Genomic DNA, 14,422 nt, shown 5'->3' on the forward strand with positions numbered 1-14,422 from the left:
TGCTATTAATTTTTTGACTTCCTTGGATATCCATGGTTTATCACTTTTTTGTTTTGTTTTATTGAAGAATCACAGATCTTTATAGGTGCATGTTGATCAAGTATACTTTGAAAAATTTCTTTAAATTTGTAAACATTTTATCACAATTTTCCTCTTGATCATACATAGGTCGCCAGTCCGCAAAAGCCAAGTCCCTGTTGAATTTCTCCCCCGAGAAAAATTTCATGGTCCTTCTAAAGAAATATGTAACTTCGTTCCTCCCTATCATTTCTAAATTACTCTGATAAAATATGATATTGTGATCAACCTCAATGGGCGGCAAACACACTTTTCATTCTACAATTTGGTTTTTTGCCATGAAGCAGTGATCGATAAGGGACTGATTAGTTTTGCTGATGCGTGTGGGAGTGTCCACATTTGTTGGGTTAAGTAACAGACCAGATGTAAAGTTGTCAAGTATTTCTTTCTATTTTTTATTGAATTGGTCAATTAGTCTCCAAATAGAAGAAGATTGTCTGTTAAGGAATATGCATTAGATACTTCAGCACTCAACTCGTTCAAGAAAAAATTTGGAAAGATTTTTACTCAGACTGTACGAAATACTCACCAAACATTTGTCTTTCAGAGGTTCATTAATTTCGAGCCACATTGATTCAAAAAAATTTGCATTAGCTATCTCAAATTCTGTCTTAAGTTTAACATTGAAGTGTCTGGGCATCCAAACTCCAACACCCCCTCTCGCTGGACTCCCGTTTGTTTTGATCGAGCTTTTTGTAAGAAAAAATGTTCATTACTAATATTGAAATTAGTGTCCTGTTGCTTGGAAATCAATATTTCGGTTACTATAAGTATAGTTTGCGAATCTAGTTGTTCAAGCAAGTTCGAAAGGTCTTCATACTTATTTTGTATGCTACGCGCATTTATGAGACAAAATTTCAAACACTTTTGGGATGGATCTAGCGCTTTATCAAAAGTCGACAACTTCGATGTATTTAAGGGTCCAGGATTTTTTTCAACATCTCCACAAAGGAGTAATGTTTTTCTCAAAACCAAATTGCAAAGAAAACGAACAGCTTTGAGGTGCTAAATTTTTTCAATCCAGCTGACCATCAATATGTACACAATATTGTATAACGAATGTTTCGCTTGAGTTAAACTGCTCCTACTGACTATGAAGTGATTTTTGTGAAAATGTTTCAGAAAAAAAGTACTACTAATATTAAAAAACAAATTCTCATATCTTTCACATTATTCAACTCAAGCATTATTGCGATAATTTGGAATTTTTCGAGGTTGGATCACATTCTGTTCTGCAGGTAGATTGTTCAAGACATTATAGTGACGAATATTATTCACAAGGTTTTTGATTCCATTTATGTTTGAGTGAACCCCGTCATAAGAAATATCATTATCTGTCAGAGCATTGTCAAGACATTCAACTTTTGACCACGGATACAGACCATCCAGTTCCAGACATATCATTTCAAGTTGCTCATTAAACTTTGTAATTGCCTCATTATTACTATTTCAACCAAATCAGCCGTCCTTGACAGGTGAAATTTTGCAGACAGCTACACGTTGTGGTTTCAACTTTTTCATGCACTTATCAACTGTATCTTTCATTTGCATTGCAGCATCTTGCCCAGATCAACCTTTATCATTTGAATTATGTCCAGCGTGTAGTACTAAAGTTTCCGTCTTAGCCCCAGGAGAATATGTTTCAACAACATTTCCAATATCTTTAATTGTTGCTGAAGAAGATGAATGTATTGCCGTTTGCTGCGAGATGTCTTGTTGATTGATTTTGCGGTATGTGCAATCTGATATTAAGAGCTTCTTTGCAAAGCGCGGTATCACTTTCGGATTATATTTTTTATCTGGCGTTTCAATATTTTTTAGTAAACGCGAATTATCCTGCTTTTCTTGCAAATTATCAATGACTTTGGACGTCTGTTCTTTGAAGTATTCAACATCTTTCTCCAGGCGATTTATTGTCTCTTTCTGGTAAGTAACTGTCTTTCTGCAATTCGTACTCTGCCAAATTGTTTTCCAGAGATTTTATGATTCTATCCTTCTCATTTATTTTTTCACTGGTTTCTAGAAGTTTCGCAATGAGTTCCTCTTTGTTACATTTTTCAAGGACTTTTTTTTGAAAACATGATGATCTTGTATTGCTTTTAGTTGAATAATAACAAAAATTACAGCATCATTTTTTAAAAAGTTAGTGGATGTACTATAAAGTAACTCATTAGGAGTTTTTCTGTCAGTTTTGCATTGGGGCAGAGGAGTGCAATTGGTCCGAAGCTTTTAGATTCGTCTATGGGTTTTCCCGGCTTGTGCAGGGGTAGGACCCGGCCAACTTTCCAGATGTTCGGAATTTTTGCACTGTTTACAGAAAGGTTTATGGTGTCAGTGAGACAGCTCAGTGCTATAGGGCCTAGGTTGTGTAAGTGGATTGGCGCTATTCTATCTGGGCCCATTGCCTTACTTTTCTTAGTGTCTTTTATGGTTTGTTTCACTGTGTTACACTTAAACATTCTGCCCTCTATTTCCAGTTTTCTTATTGTTCTTAGTGTTTTTCTTTTTTTCTTGAGTTGTGGAGTGTATTGTTGGTTGTTCAATGTTTCTCGTGCTCTACATCACCCAAACGTTGGTTTGACTCAGTGGAGACATGTCATTCTTGAATCTTTTGCCATCTTCCGCCATGGAGTTTGCGACGGCGTATAAGATGATCAAATGTTCAGATTTGCAGGGTGTAAAGTTTGCAAAATAGAATACAACAACTAAACATGATTCGGGGCTAGACATTAAAGTAAACGGACTTTGTGATAACAGATTTTCAAAGATTTTAAAACCTCTAATGTGAAAATATCAAATCCCATGCAAAAAGTTGCAAAAATCGATTCTAACGCCTAAAAATATCACGAATTAAATAAAAAGCTATATTAAGAGCAGCTGGACCGGGGATATCTTCTCATACGCAGGGACTGCGATACATATTTCGCTACTGCTAAACTCTCCTATGCTATTTTTTTTGTTTAATTGGTTTAGTGATTTCTTTTTTTTTACAGTGTTTTGTACTACCGACTTTTCATCAATTTTTTCTTTGTCTAATGATTTAATTTTTTTGGCCCGAAAATTAAGATACAGGTAAGGCTCGGACGGCATGAAGTGCTCTTAGCGTCTTGTGGCTTGTTAGTCTCTAAGCATGAGGTTGACTTTAACTGTTTGCGAAATCAAATTTCTGTGAAGGGTCGTTCTTAAGGGCCGAGTCAGAACCCCATACCTTCTCTACCCTCACAATCACGACCAACCACTTCACCACCGCGCCATCCCTTATGTGTTAAATTCGAAAGTGGTCGCTTTTAGTTCACCCTTTTCCTTTGAAGTAAATGGATAAAAAACAATTGTTATCAATTCACGTTGACATCCTGTCTGTAGTGAATAGAAATATTAGCAACGTTTTTTTGCAACCCCCCTTTTCAACGACTTGAAAATCGAGAGGAGCCAACCCTCAACGCACCTTAAAGAGCAGCTGCGCCTTTTTTCAACTTCGGTTCTTAAGTTTTTGCAGCTTTGTGGATTTTTCCCTCACTTATGGTTGATCAGATTGTTTTATCTTACAGGGCTTAAATTAGCTAGATTTACTAGACGGAAAAAAGAAAACTATATTGAAAATGTCCTTGTTACTTATAAATGACGAATGCAGGAGAAAGGATTGAACAGTAATCTATTGAAGGGGAGGGCACAACCAACAATGGATAAAAATCTCGAAAAAAAACCAAGTCAGATTTTGATTCAATCACCCTCAAACAATCGCAATCATATTTGGTTCAGGTAGCAGCATCGTCGGTAAACTAGAAACTGATGTAACAATACAACTGCACACAGCTATTCATGCATACCGTAGTTCAAGCACGAGAGTAAAAATAAAAGCCGTTGAATAATATCAGAGCAAAAACTTTAGTTCTGCAGTACGGATCTAATACTGTTTCGGAATTACAAAAAAACTGCAATGCGATATTAGATGACATAGCTAGCCTTATTAATAAATGTAAAGGTAAGCTCAATGAATTCATACATTCAATTCCTTCATTCAGCCGAAAAGTCGATCATTTTAACTTTCTCTGTCTTGACAATGTGCGTTTGAACTTAATTCTTTGCATTAATCTCAAACATCTATTGGGATTTGTGATACTAACAAGTTTAGCCACCCGAACTATAAATTGAATAATTTGTTTCAGAAATTCCAAGAGAGGTACTGGGCTAATAAAAGTGCAAACACAAATTTTAAATTGAATTATCATTATCGTTACCAACCATATTAGTAATGATAAGTTTTTAGTTTGCCGGATCATTTATTTTCTCTTGCCTTGAATAAGAGTGTTCTCGACTATGTGATAAGCTTAGTGTTTTCTTGCAAGATATGTTTATTATTTTCAGTATAATGTCAAGTGAGCTCCTTTTTCCCCTCGTCACGCAGTTCGACTGTAATTCTGATTGAAAATTTATAAGCGGCCAGGTCCAAGAGCAAAAGCAAGCTTTAATAGAATTTTGGTGTCATCGTTATCATATTTCTTTGGTGGTTCATTAAGAGTATCTGGCTATTTCTTTTGAGGTCAGGCGATTTTGAAAACAATTCTTAGCCAATTAAATTAATGGAAGGCTGTAAATTTTTCATGACTTCGATAATTACTCAGATAACTTAAAATTTTTACATATAAAAACCCGGAGCTTCACAGGAAAAAAAAACTTCAATTAATTATCCCAACAAATTATGTTGACAGTAACTGCATCTATAGTCTACTTCTGGGACTTTCGATAGCAGCGCCAAAACTAGTTACTAGGTATCGATCAAACAGAACACAGACTGATAATGTATATTCAGAATGGATAGAAATAGCTCAAGTAGTTCTGCAAGGGGGCCTCTTATTCGATCTGTATTTGAATGATCTCTGCAGTTTATGTCGTGTGAGAAAATACAATACGCAGATGGCTTGATCCTACTAAGCTCAGATGATCAATTTTCCAAGTTCAAAGACGAGCATGAGGCCGTAGAAATATGCATACGGTGTTGTTACGTCACCTAAGTCAAATAAAACAAAACTGAGTTGAATGATTTTGATAGTTCTAATCCTACAGACGTAACGACATTGGAAGTTGGAGACCATTTGATTAGTTCAAAGGCCGCAATTGAATATTATGTTATTTATATTGACAATGCTTTAATATTAAAAAAAAACAGGTTAAAATTGTTTTTTGTCAAAAATAGTCCAGGGCATTGAATACATGTATGCACTCAGGAAAATATTTCTGACTACGCAAAAAAAACAATTTGAACGCTTTTCTTTCTGTTATGTTCTTTTTTTCTTCTGCTCTGCTTAAAACTATCAATCAAACTCTCATAGACACATTAGATAAGCAATTGAATTGGGCCATCAAAGCTTGTTTTCATAATTAAAAGTTTGACTCGTCCCCACATCTCAAGATCATCCTCTGTATGCTACCTATTTTGCTACTTTATGAATATTGATTTGCCGCCACTTACTGTCATAACATAATGAAAAAATTAAGTATGCTTTCTCAAGTTCAGCTTTGAACTTACCAACAACAAGTTTAACATACACGAGCGAATTTTAAGAAAAAATTACCCGAACATGCAGTTTGAATGATAAAAAGTATTAATGAGAGGGGTTCTGCTGCTTGATTATATACTATAAAATTTTCTATTAATGTTATACAATCTTGCTAAGAAAAATCAGCGTTTTTCTTAATGAATACAGGAAGGAACCGAACAAAACCCAATTCGTTGCTTTTAACTGGAAACTTATAACTATCATTTAAGTTTAATTGACTTTCATTCTTTATTGTATTGAATTTATTATACTGCTCTCCCTCCACGCCATTAACAGTAATTTTTATTCTTATACAGGAATTTCTCTATTCTTAATTATTACTGTTTTCTTTGTTTATAATTAATTAGTTATCTACACTGCCTAACTCTTTAAATTTTGCTATGTCTGAAACTTTGCGATATTAGGAGAAATAGTGTTTAATAGCCGCCCTCATCTTCTCAGCCGGCTATTATAGCGCTCCTATTTTTTTTTTTTACTTCGTCGAATAAAAAAATGTTTCGCTTTACCTCATTTTGCCGCCTTTTCAACATTTTGCGTGAAATCTTTTTGACTTCTCTAGGCTAGTTTCTCTCTTCTCTCATTCTGCTAAAAGTGAATTTGAACATCAGTTGCTCAGCAAAGCAATTCAAAATGAACAGTCAGTATAAAAAAATTGAAGTCAGAAATAGAAACGGGATAAACCCATAAAACCCAATTTTAGATGCCCGCTATTTGAACGTCGGTCCTATAAGTATTAGTTACCTCTCTCTAATGCTGATTGTTATTGATAGTAGCCCCTGTAGCCTCTCTCTAAGAAACAGAAGTATGTTCAACTACGAAATGCCTTCAAAATAAATCGGACTTAAAAAAATCGGACTTTTTTTTCAATATCTTCTGTTATTTCAATCCCAGGCATGCTTATTGGAATCAACGGCGGCTATTTTCCGGCAATCTGCCGGGTATGTTCCTTTTTAGTAAATTAACTTAGCGGTAGTCATTTGCTTCAATTTAGCGCTCGAGTCCTGTGTATCTATTGGAAACCAATTTCTTTTCTAGCACTCTTTATTTGTTGATTCTCAAACGAAGTTTGTAGCAATTATTGTAGTCCTGCTCATCCACCCGTAGCTCCCACCCACTTTGCTCCCCCTCTCTTCCGCCACCCACAATCTTTCTAATACAGCCCTCAATTTCGCTTAATCTAGCATCTCGCCAGTGGTTTGAGAAGGTTTCGCCCAACGATAGTCTGTTGTTTCAAATTTAAATTTGACTGAAAGAACGGAGTCCTTTCTTTGCATCTTTGTATTACGGGATCTTTGTTTGACTTCGGTATCCGTAGCTGAACTCGAAAAAGGAATTATAAAAGGCAAGTCAAAATATTTGTGAAAATTTCATTACAATAGCCGCATACAAACGAAGTCCGGTCGAATTTCAAACACTGCTTCCTCACTCTATTTTTAGAAGTGATTAATTGCTCTCAAACGAAGTTTGTAGCAATTATATTAGTCCTGTCGGTCTTTTTTCAATTGGATTTTTCGCTCGACTAATTTTTTGTCTGACGCATTTGACTTTTCGTCCTCAAAAACGGGATAAACATGTAGCGCGCAGTAAGTAATGGTTAAGAGACTTTGCTTGAAGTCACTGAGAACTTCTGGCGTTTATCGAGTACCACGAAGTGGTTCGAGATATTAAGTCAGAATTTCGAAGTGACTTCTGCAGTCACCTAACCATGCTTAAAACACGAAACTCGCACGTTTTAAAATGACGAAAGTCAACGAAATTCAACTTCTGGCTAAGTAGCAACTTCTGGCACTGCAGACTTTCGGCATTTTAAAATGTGCACGTGAGTGTTTTAAGTGCTCTTAGAGCCTTTCAGCCTAGTATTCAAGTATGCGAGTCACAGAATCTGTTTTGGAGACTTATACTTATGGTGCGAAGGGCGGTTCTTAGAGATTCCCCCCCCCCCCCCCCCCACTGTTGCCACCCCATCAGCACCCTCCCCCCCCCCCCCGCTGCGCTCTCTCACGCGCATTCAATTAAGCTAAAGCTAGCCTTACTAAACCGTGCCTAGCTACTGACGAAGCCAACCGGTCGTTTAAGAGCAATTCGCCCGACGCGATAGTCGGTTATGTTATGGAGTTTAATTCCGAAGGTATAACCAAATTAAAAATGGGTTTCGTTGGTCATATTTACAATCATTCAGCAGTTACTAGTTTCTGTTAATATATTTAGTTACCATTTAATTAATTTCTATTCCTCGAGATAAAAAATATGAAGCAGCGTAACCATGAAAACTAATTTTCAGAATTGTTATTGCTCGGGGTTCCACTATGTGTGCATTGACTGTAAAAATGAAGCATTTCTGAGATTCGAACCGGCATCAGGGGTAATATCTGAGGTCTTAAGCTCTTGAACAGTTGTCATAACTCATTTTCTTGTTCTTCAAATTACCGTCAAGGTTACGATGAACAAAGCTTTTTTGAAGTTCATAATACGTACAGGTTTCAATGGGCTGTACAGTCAACCACCGCAAACGTTTGTTTTCTAGGACTTGAGCTTCAAATCAGCAGTGTCACTCGTATCGACTACAGTTCTGCCCTTAGATGTCATCATTTTCCTTGCTATTGAAACGCATAAGGACAAGAAACGATGTGTGTCCAGTATTGTGAGCTGGTTGCAAGATAACATCTGTCGTTCGGCCAAGACTGACTTTGATGTGAGCAAATGGACCAAAATTATCAAAGGACAGCTCATGGCTGATCACAGATTTCATCCTATTTACGCATCTCAGGTATTGATTACGTCCCATTTCAAAAAGTATCAACATATCCCCTGAAAATAGACGGTCACCAAAACCTAAACTTCATTTTGATTGGCTGAAAATTGGTTTTGTAAAATTATTCATAGCAAGTCTCTGGTATATAATGTTTAATTTTTATCCCTACTGACTGCACCGCAGTGGCTTCAATAAAGCTTAGCATTTAGCAACAATCGCATTGAAAAGCATTTATTAAAAAGGTAAACGCACCTAAAACTTCAGTTTTCTAATTGGTGTAACTCATAACCACAGCGCCGACATAGAAATGTATAAAAATAAAACAATAAGCAAAAGGGGAGAGTTATCATACTGGGTAAACATACCATAATTCAAGAGCTCAATTTTTGAGTGGGAGGGGGAGGGGCTATTATGGACAAGGCCAACGATTATAATGTATCTATCCCTGTGAGTTTGTTACAAATATTGCTCCCAGAATTTAACCCTAACTCTTGGATTTATTGTTTTTGTGTTGACTAGACAACACTGTTAATCTTTGTTTCAGTGTGCTGGAGTAGAGCTGTGGGTTGTCAATGAAGTATTTCTGGGCTGTTTTATGCAGATGCTACGAGGCAATCAGACACTCTTTCATCTCAGACATTTTCTGCCAAACCTCAACTCACTGTAAGTGTTGTTCTCATCAGTTTTATCTATTTTCTCAAAAGAATTGCTTTTGAAATGGAGAGTTCGCAGAAAAGGTATAGGTATCATCTGATAATGTTGCGTAAAAATTGATGTTTTTGGTTCTCAGGGATTAAATCTTTAAATTATTTGATATAAACTTATTGTTTTGCTTCTGTTGTCGAGCAATTTTTTTATACGGGTACGGCGTGTTATTGTTCCTGCTATGCAATATTTATAAATTACAATTTTTTCTCTGTAACCACCTCATAGAGGTAATTAATTCACGAAATTAGAAAATCTTGGTTCATTAACGATCAACGATCATTGTTATCAGTTCAACCCATGAAATCAATCATGAAATCAAAATAGTTTCCTTTTTGGAAAAATTGTTTGAGGTAAAACTTCCTGTTGTGGACAATCACATTTCACCCGCCACTGAGTACAACTAGTATGATAATTCATTAAATTTGGACTCCCCGCTCATTGGGTGAGTCAAAAACTTATCACTATCGATTGTCCCCGCTCATGGATGACACACTATTCAATGCCGACTCGCCTCTTAACTTCTGCAACAAGGATTCAAAGATCTGCTCCCGTTTCATATGTGTCTATAATCTTGCATCCCCTGCAAGGAGCATGATTGCAGACCCCTGAATTGCTGTAACAGAGACTGATTGAGATAACCTACTGAAGGCTACCGACAACCCCGCCGGCTGCAAATTTCTGTTTTCACCCAGAGTAGCGATTCGTTTGAGGGTCTTACGAACTGTCTCTGAAAATCCTCCAAATGTTTTGAAAGCCAAAGGAATGAATTGAATTCCGACTTCACTACAATTCTGGGCGTACTGTTCGTACTTCCTGTCCTCAGCAGCTGACAGAGCGAAACCACTCTTCTCCGACGCATTTATAATGAGGCTTGACTGCAAGGGAGAAGTGACGGTAACGTCTAAAGCTGCTGGTAGACCATTATTCCAAACAGGTAAGAAGATATCGCCCGGTCTGGAGTTATTGTCGGGTAGTAAACTTTTCTGTTCAGAGATGGGTGACAAAAGAGCTCCCGAGCAAGCTGATATAATTTTGTCTCGTATACGATCATGACGAGAGATCATATCACCGCAACCATGGCATGACACCGCATGGTCGCCCATTACATCTAGAGTCCCAGATTTACAAGAAGGACATTTTCTCTCGTTCTCGTACAATTTTACACCCAGTCGATATTTGAGAGCAACACGGAACTCATTGGAAGATAGGTGTAGTCCCAGAGCTGGAATGGGGGCTGCGGATAACCAGGCACCAGACTGCGGTAGAGAAAGAGATTGTAAGCGAGCTTTTTCCCTGATGGAACTTTGTTTTCCTATCAAGTTGTCAAAGGCTGAGTTATCGAGTTCCTCATGAATTTTTCTTTGAAGGATATGTCGTCGCAATTTCGCTCAATTCTTCAACTGCTTTAACAAATGAGATGTCTTCAGTTGGATTATGGCCTGTTAATTTTTCTACAAGAACAGAGGATTGAAAAACAGATCCGACGTATGCAGCTTGAACTTGATCTGCTGATCGTCTTATTCCTTAACCGGTTTTATTGATTGGAAGGCATGCTTGGTCCCAAGAGGTGTCTGACAACAAAACTCCAAGAATACCTTCAAAGGTTGCACGCTGAACCAAATCAAATTTTCGAAGGATTTTATTTGATTCGTCCAAAGGAGAATTGCATCGCAAAGAGTAGACCATTTTGGGAGCACCAAGGCAAAAACGCAAAATACCAAGAGCACATTGAGGATCGTCTACATATGCTAAATTGTCTAGAAGTTCCTCTGATTTTTTAACGCGTTTGAGTAAACAAGAGGAAACAAAAGCGTCAGATCCTATAGCAGCTCCTAAAATTTCAATTCCATCTACACAGTTCCTCTTGATCAAACTGTCAATTTTTGTCATGCTTTCAAATGACCATAGCTCGCACTTATCCTTCCTGAGTTCCAAACCAAATTTTTCTCCTGATTCTGAGAGAATTTCTAACGCTTTACAAAGTTCGATCTCAGTTCCTGCAATAATGCCGTCATCGAGATACCAGCAATGTTGCAAGAGATTCGGTATTTTGCTTTCGATTTCGTCAATAAGAGGCCAGATGGCCAATGAAAACAAAAGTGGACCTAGTGGATCACCTTGTTGCACTCCTGTCTGACTGTCAACAATTGAGCCATTGAAGAACAAATCACTATGTTTCGAGTAACAAAAGGATGCAAATGAAATTATACTAGGCATCAAAACTTTTGTTGAGCCGAGATGACTGCGCTTCACTGAATTAAATGCGTTTCTGAAATCAATTTGAAGTATGCCACCACTTTTTACACTCTTCATTCTTTCGAAGGTTATTTTTGTGGCATGCACTATGCTCTCGGCACCACCCTTGACAGCAACTCCCAACTGCTTTGAACCAAACAACTCAACCGCCTCGATGGCTGCTTCTTTTGCAATGCACTTGGCAACAAGGCGCCGAATAACTTCACCCACAGCAATAGGTCTAATGCCGGTTTTCTTTTTATTCAGTGTTGTTAATGTAGCACTACAAAAAGCTGGAGCCACAACACTTGGGAGCTGGCCCCTGCTGGCCAAGTTCACTAATTTGGTTAGGGAATTCATTGCCCGCTTGGATTGATCAGAAATTGAACAATTGATTGCGTGGAGAAGATGCTCTGGGTACTTTTTGGACGGCCCAGCTGCTGTGAATTTCGAAAAAGACTGGAGCTGCAAAAGGACCTTTCCCTCATCGAATTGATAAGCTTCGCAGCTATAGTCTTCCAGCGGCTCAAGAATTTCGTTTTCCTCTAGATGCAGCTTTTTGAGTTCAATGAGTGTTTTTCTGTTGTCGGGTGCTATTCCATCCGATGATAAAATATTTGCCGCACGACCAAACTGTCCTTGAAGACAAAGTGTTTTTGCTCGGGAGGCAAGCGCTTCCATTGTGCTGTTACCTTTATTTTTTGCTTGCTTCATTGAAGCCGCTTCGTACCAAAGGGCAGCATACACCCGATCTCCATCGCTCAGATCTATTCGTCATTGAGTTTTCCTGCTGCTGCTTATGTTTTTTACCCCCTCTGTTGGAAGCACGCAAAACACATTTGCTAACTGCAAAAAACTTCCTCCAGTTATCAACACAGTCAGGGTATGAGATGCAGTCCTCTATGATTGACGTAAAAATCCCGGACCATGGCATAGAGGGGAAGTTTTTGTTGGAAAAAAAATCTTGAGACAACTATCTGTGAACTTAGTTAGTGAAATTGCGGGGTTGATTTTAAAAAATCATGGCGGAAAGGCTAAATTTTGAGATCTGCGAGCCGGATTTTATGTATAAGTTAGTGTTTTAGTACATTTCATTGTCTTGTGAGTTTGTTGACGTTTTAATTTTTTTCTGCGAATAATTGCTCGCTTCGGCTTAACTTCTTCACAGATAGTCAATTATCATAGTCCTGCTGATATTTTTTATGCATTTTTTGTAGTTCAGATTTATCGTTGGATAGTCTTTTCTTCTGACCATTTGACTATTTGTCTTCAAAACAGGGCAAGCAGGTTAAGACCCGAGTGAATTTAATCGCTGAGCAGTTCTTTTAGAACTGTTAACGCCGCACGCTCGCCGAGCGAGCACCCCCCCCCCCCCCCCCCCCCCCTCGAAGCTCTAACCTTATGAAGCACCAGCCCTTTCCCATTGCTCGTGTTTTTTGCTCCTTTGTCCCCTCTCAGTAAAGTTTTTGTAATTATTTTAGAACCAAGTCTATATTCTTTCGCGGTGTCTACGCAGTTCATCAAGCAGCGTGCTGAGGATACTGGTGTTTTGGACAAAGATATCGTATACAATAAAACTTTAAGGTTTTGCTCACAAAGAGGATTACTATAATAGATTTTTTTAAATTCCTTTTTTAAGTTTCAATATTTCAATTTTTCATGAACTTACTATTTTACTTTATAAGGAATGTTTGCCCCAATAATAGTTCTATATCTTTAAAATTTTCCTCAAACTTTCAAACCAATGGAAGTGCTTTTAATGCAGACTGGCTACTGCAAGAGGTTGAACGTAAAATTCAACTAGCCGGAAACGATCTCAATAAAATCTGAAATTTCCTCTTTTTTACAACCATAATAAGATCGTCCAAACTCAACGAAATGGTAGAACTTTTGCTCGTGCGTCAGTTGGCTTGTTTGGAAGGGGAGTTATGATAGGTGGAAACGATGGTTTTGGTAGGAGGAATTTTTTTATCTTCCAGTCAATATCAACTGAAAATGCTGCTAAAATGAATTAGTTTCGTGACTATGCTACGGTTATTGCGGATCACGTAGTGTAGTTTTAATCCGAAATTGACAATCCAAGTATTTAACTTTTTCGTCAGAGTTATCTGAGCTTAACCGAGTACAGAAGGAACTAGTTGAAATTCTAAACGAAAATTGGGAAAATAGTCAATAAGCAGCTTTTCTTTCGAATGAATTTTCCATATATTCCGTGATTGTTCTGAACTTATACATTCTCGACAGCAAAGTATTTCCAACTTCGATGCATTTTCTTCCTTAAGAAATTTACTATCCACCAATGTTAGAAGTTATTAAGGTGTGTGAATCACACGCCAATGATTGAGAGTTCAATCCCCTGCCTCCGTGAAGCTGTCTGTGTAAGGATAAGCTCTTACTTAACCATAGCTTCAGGTTGACCATAGCCTGACCAATGTTGGCTGCAATGATGGTACCACGTGAAAGTTTCAGTTGCAAAAAAAATTGGCCATAGTCGCCAAAAAATGCTGCTGGCCATAGTCACCAATGCTGCTCATAGAAAGAATAGTCTGAAATGTGGTAATTATAAGAAAAAGGGCAGCTGAGAACAGGCTACTCTAGGCCTAATGCTGTTCCGCTGCGATTACGCAGGAACCAAAATTATTATTATTATTATTATTATTATTATCGTTCTGCACTTTATACCTATAAAGCATATCCTTAACGCTATTCGTTTCTTCAATAGACTTTTACCTCTATCACTTGTTACGCATAACTCTTTGCTATCAATTTTGTAAGAAGTTCTTTCTTAACTAGCTAAAACAAAAGACCGCCTCACACTAGCTATTCCGACTCATGAATTTTTTTCCTATTAACGAAGCTAAACTATTAAATGTGCTGACAGTAGATGAAGGTCTTCTCATGCGACTAGCCATACCACTGGCATGACGTCGAACCGCCTTTACTGTTTACGAGGACAAAATGGTGCCAATGCCTGTGAAAGATTCAGCCGGGGGACTTAAATGATCTATAGAAGCACCTCAACTGACAGTCTTAGATGATCTAATGGAAGCAGCTGGAAAAATGTATAGGAATTGAGAGTTGCCAACTTTGC

General features: G+C 37.7%; 2 protein-coding genes across 2 annotated transcripts in view; both read left to right on the forward strand.

Moving 5' to 3' along the window:
- The window catches only part of LOC142353323 (uncharacterized), a 34,479-nt gene that overhangs the window by 8,320 nt on the left and 11,737 nt on the right, over positions 1-14,422 (forward strand). The window contains exons 2-3 of the mRNA XM_075405556.1: positions 8,161-8,403; positions 8,933-9,051. Of these exons, the coding sequence (XP_075261671.1) occupies positions 8,161-8,403; positions 8,933-9,051 (362 nt within the window). The remainder of the gene's footprint in view (positions 1-8,160; positions 8,404-8,932; positions 9,052-14,422) is intronic.
- Positions 1-14,422, forward strand: part of LOC142353324 (WD repeat, SAM and U-box domain-containing protein 1-like) — an 83,714-nt gene that overhangs the window by 7,882 nt on the left and 61,410 nt on the right. The gene's annotated exons all lie outside the window — the stretch shown is intronic.

This window comes from Convolutriloba macropyga, chromosome 14, assembly GCF_964194025.1.
Source record: "Convolutriloba macropyga chromosome 14, txConMacr16.3, whole genome shotgun sequence".
NCBI classification, from domain to species: Eukaryota; Metazoa; Xenacoelomorpha; order Acoela; family Convolutidae; genus Convolutriloba; species Convolutriloba macropyga.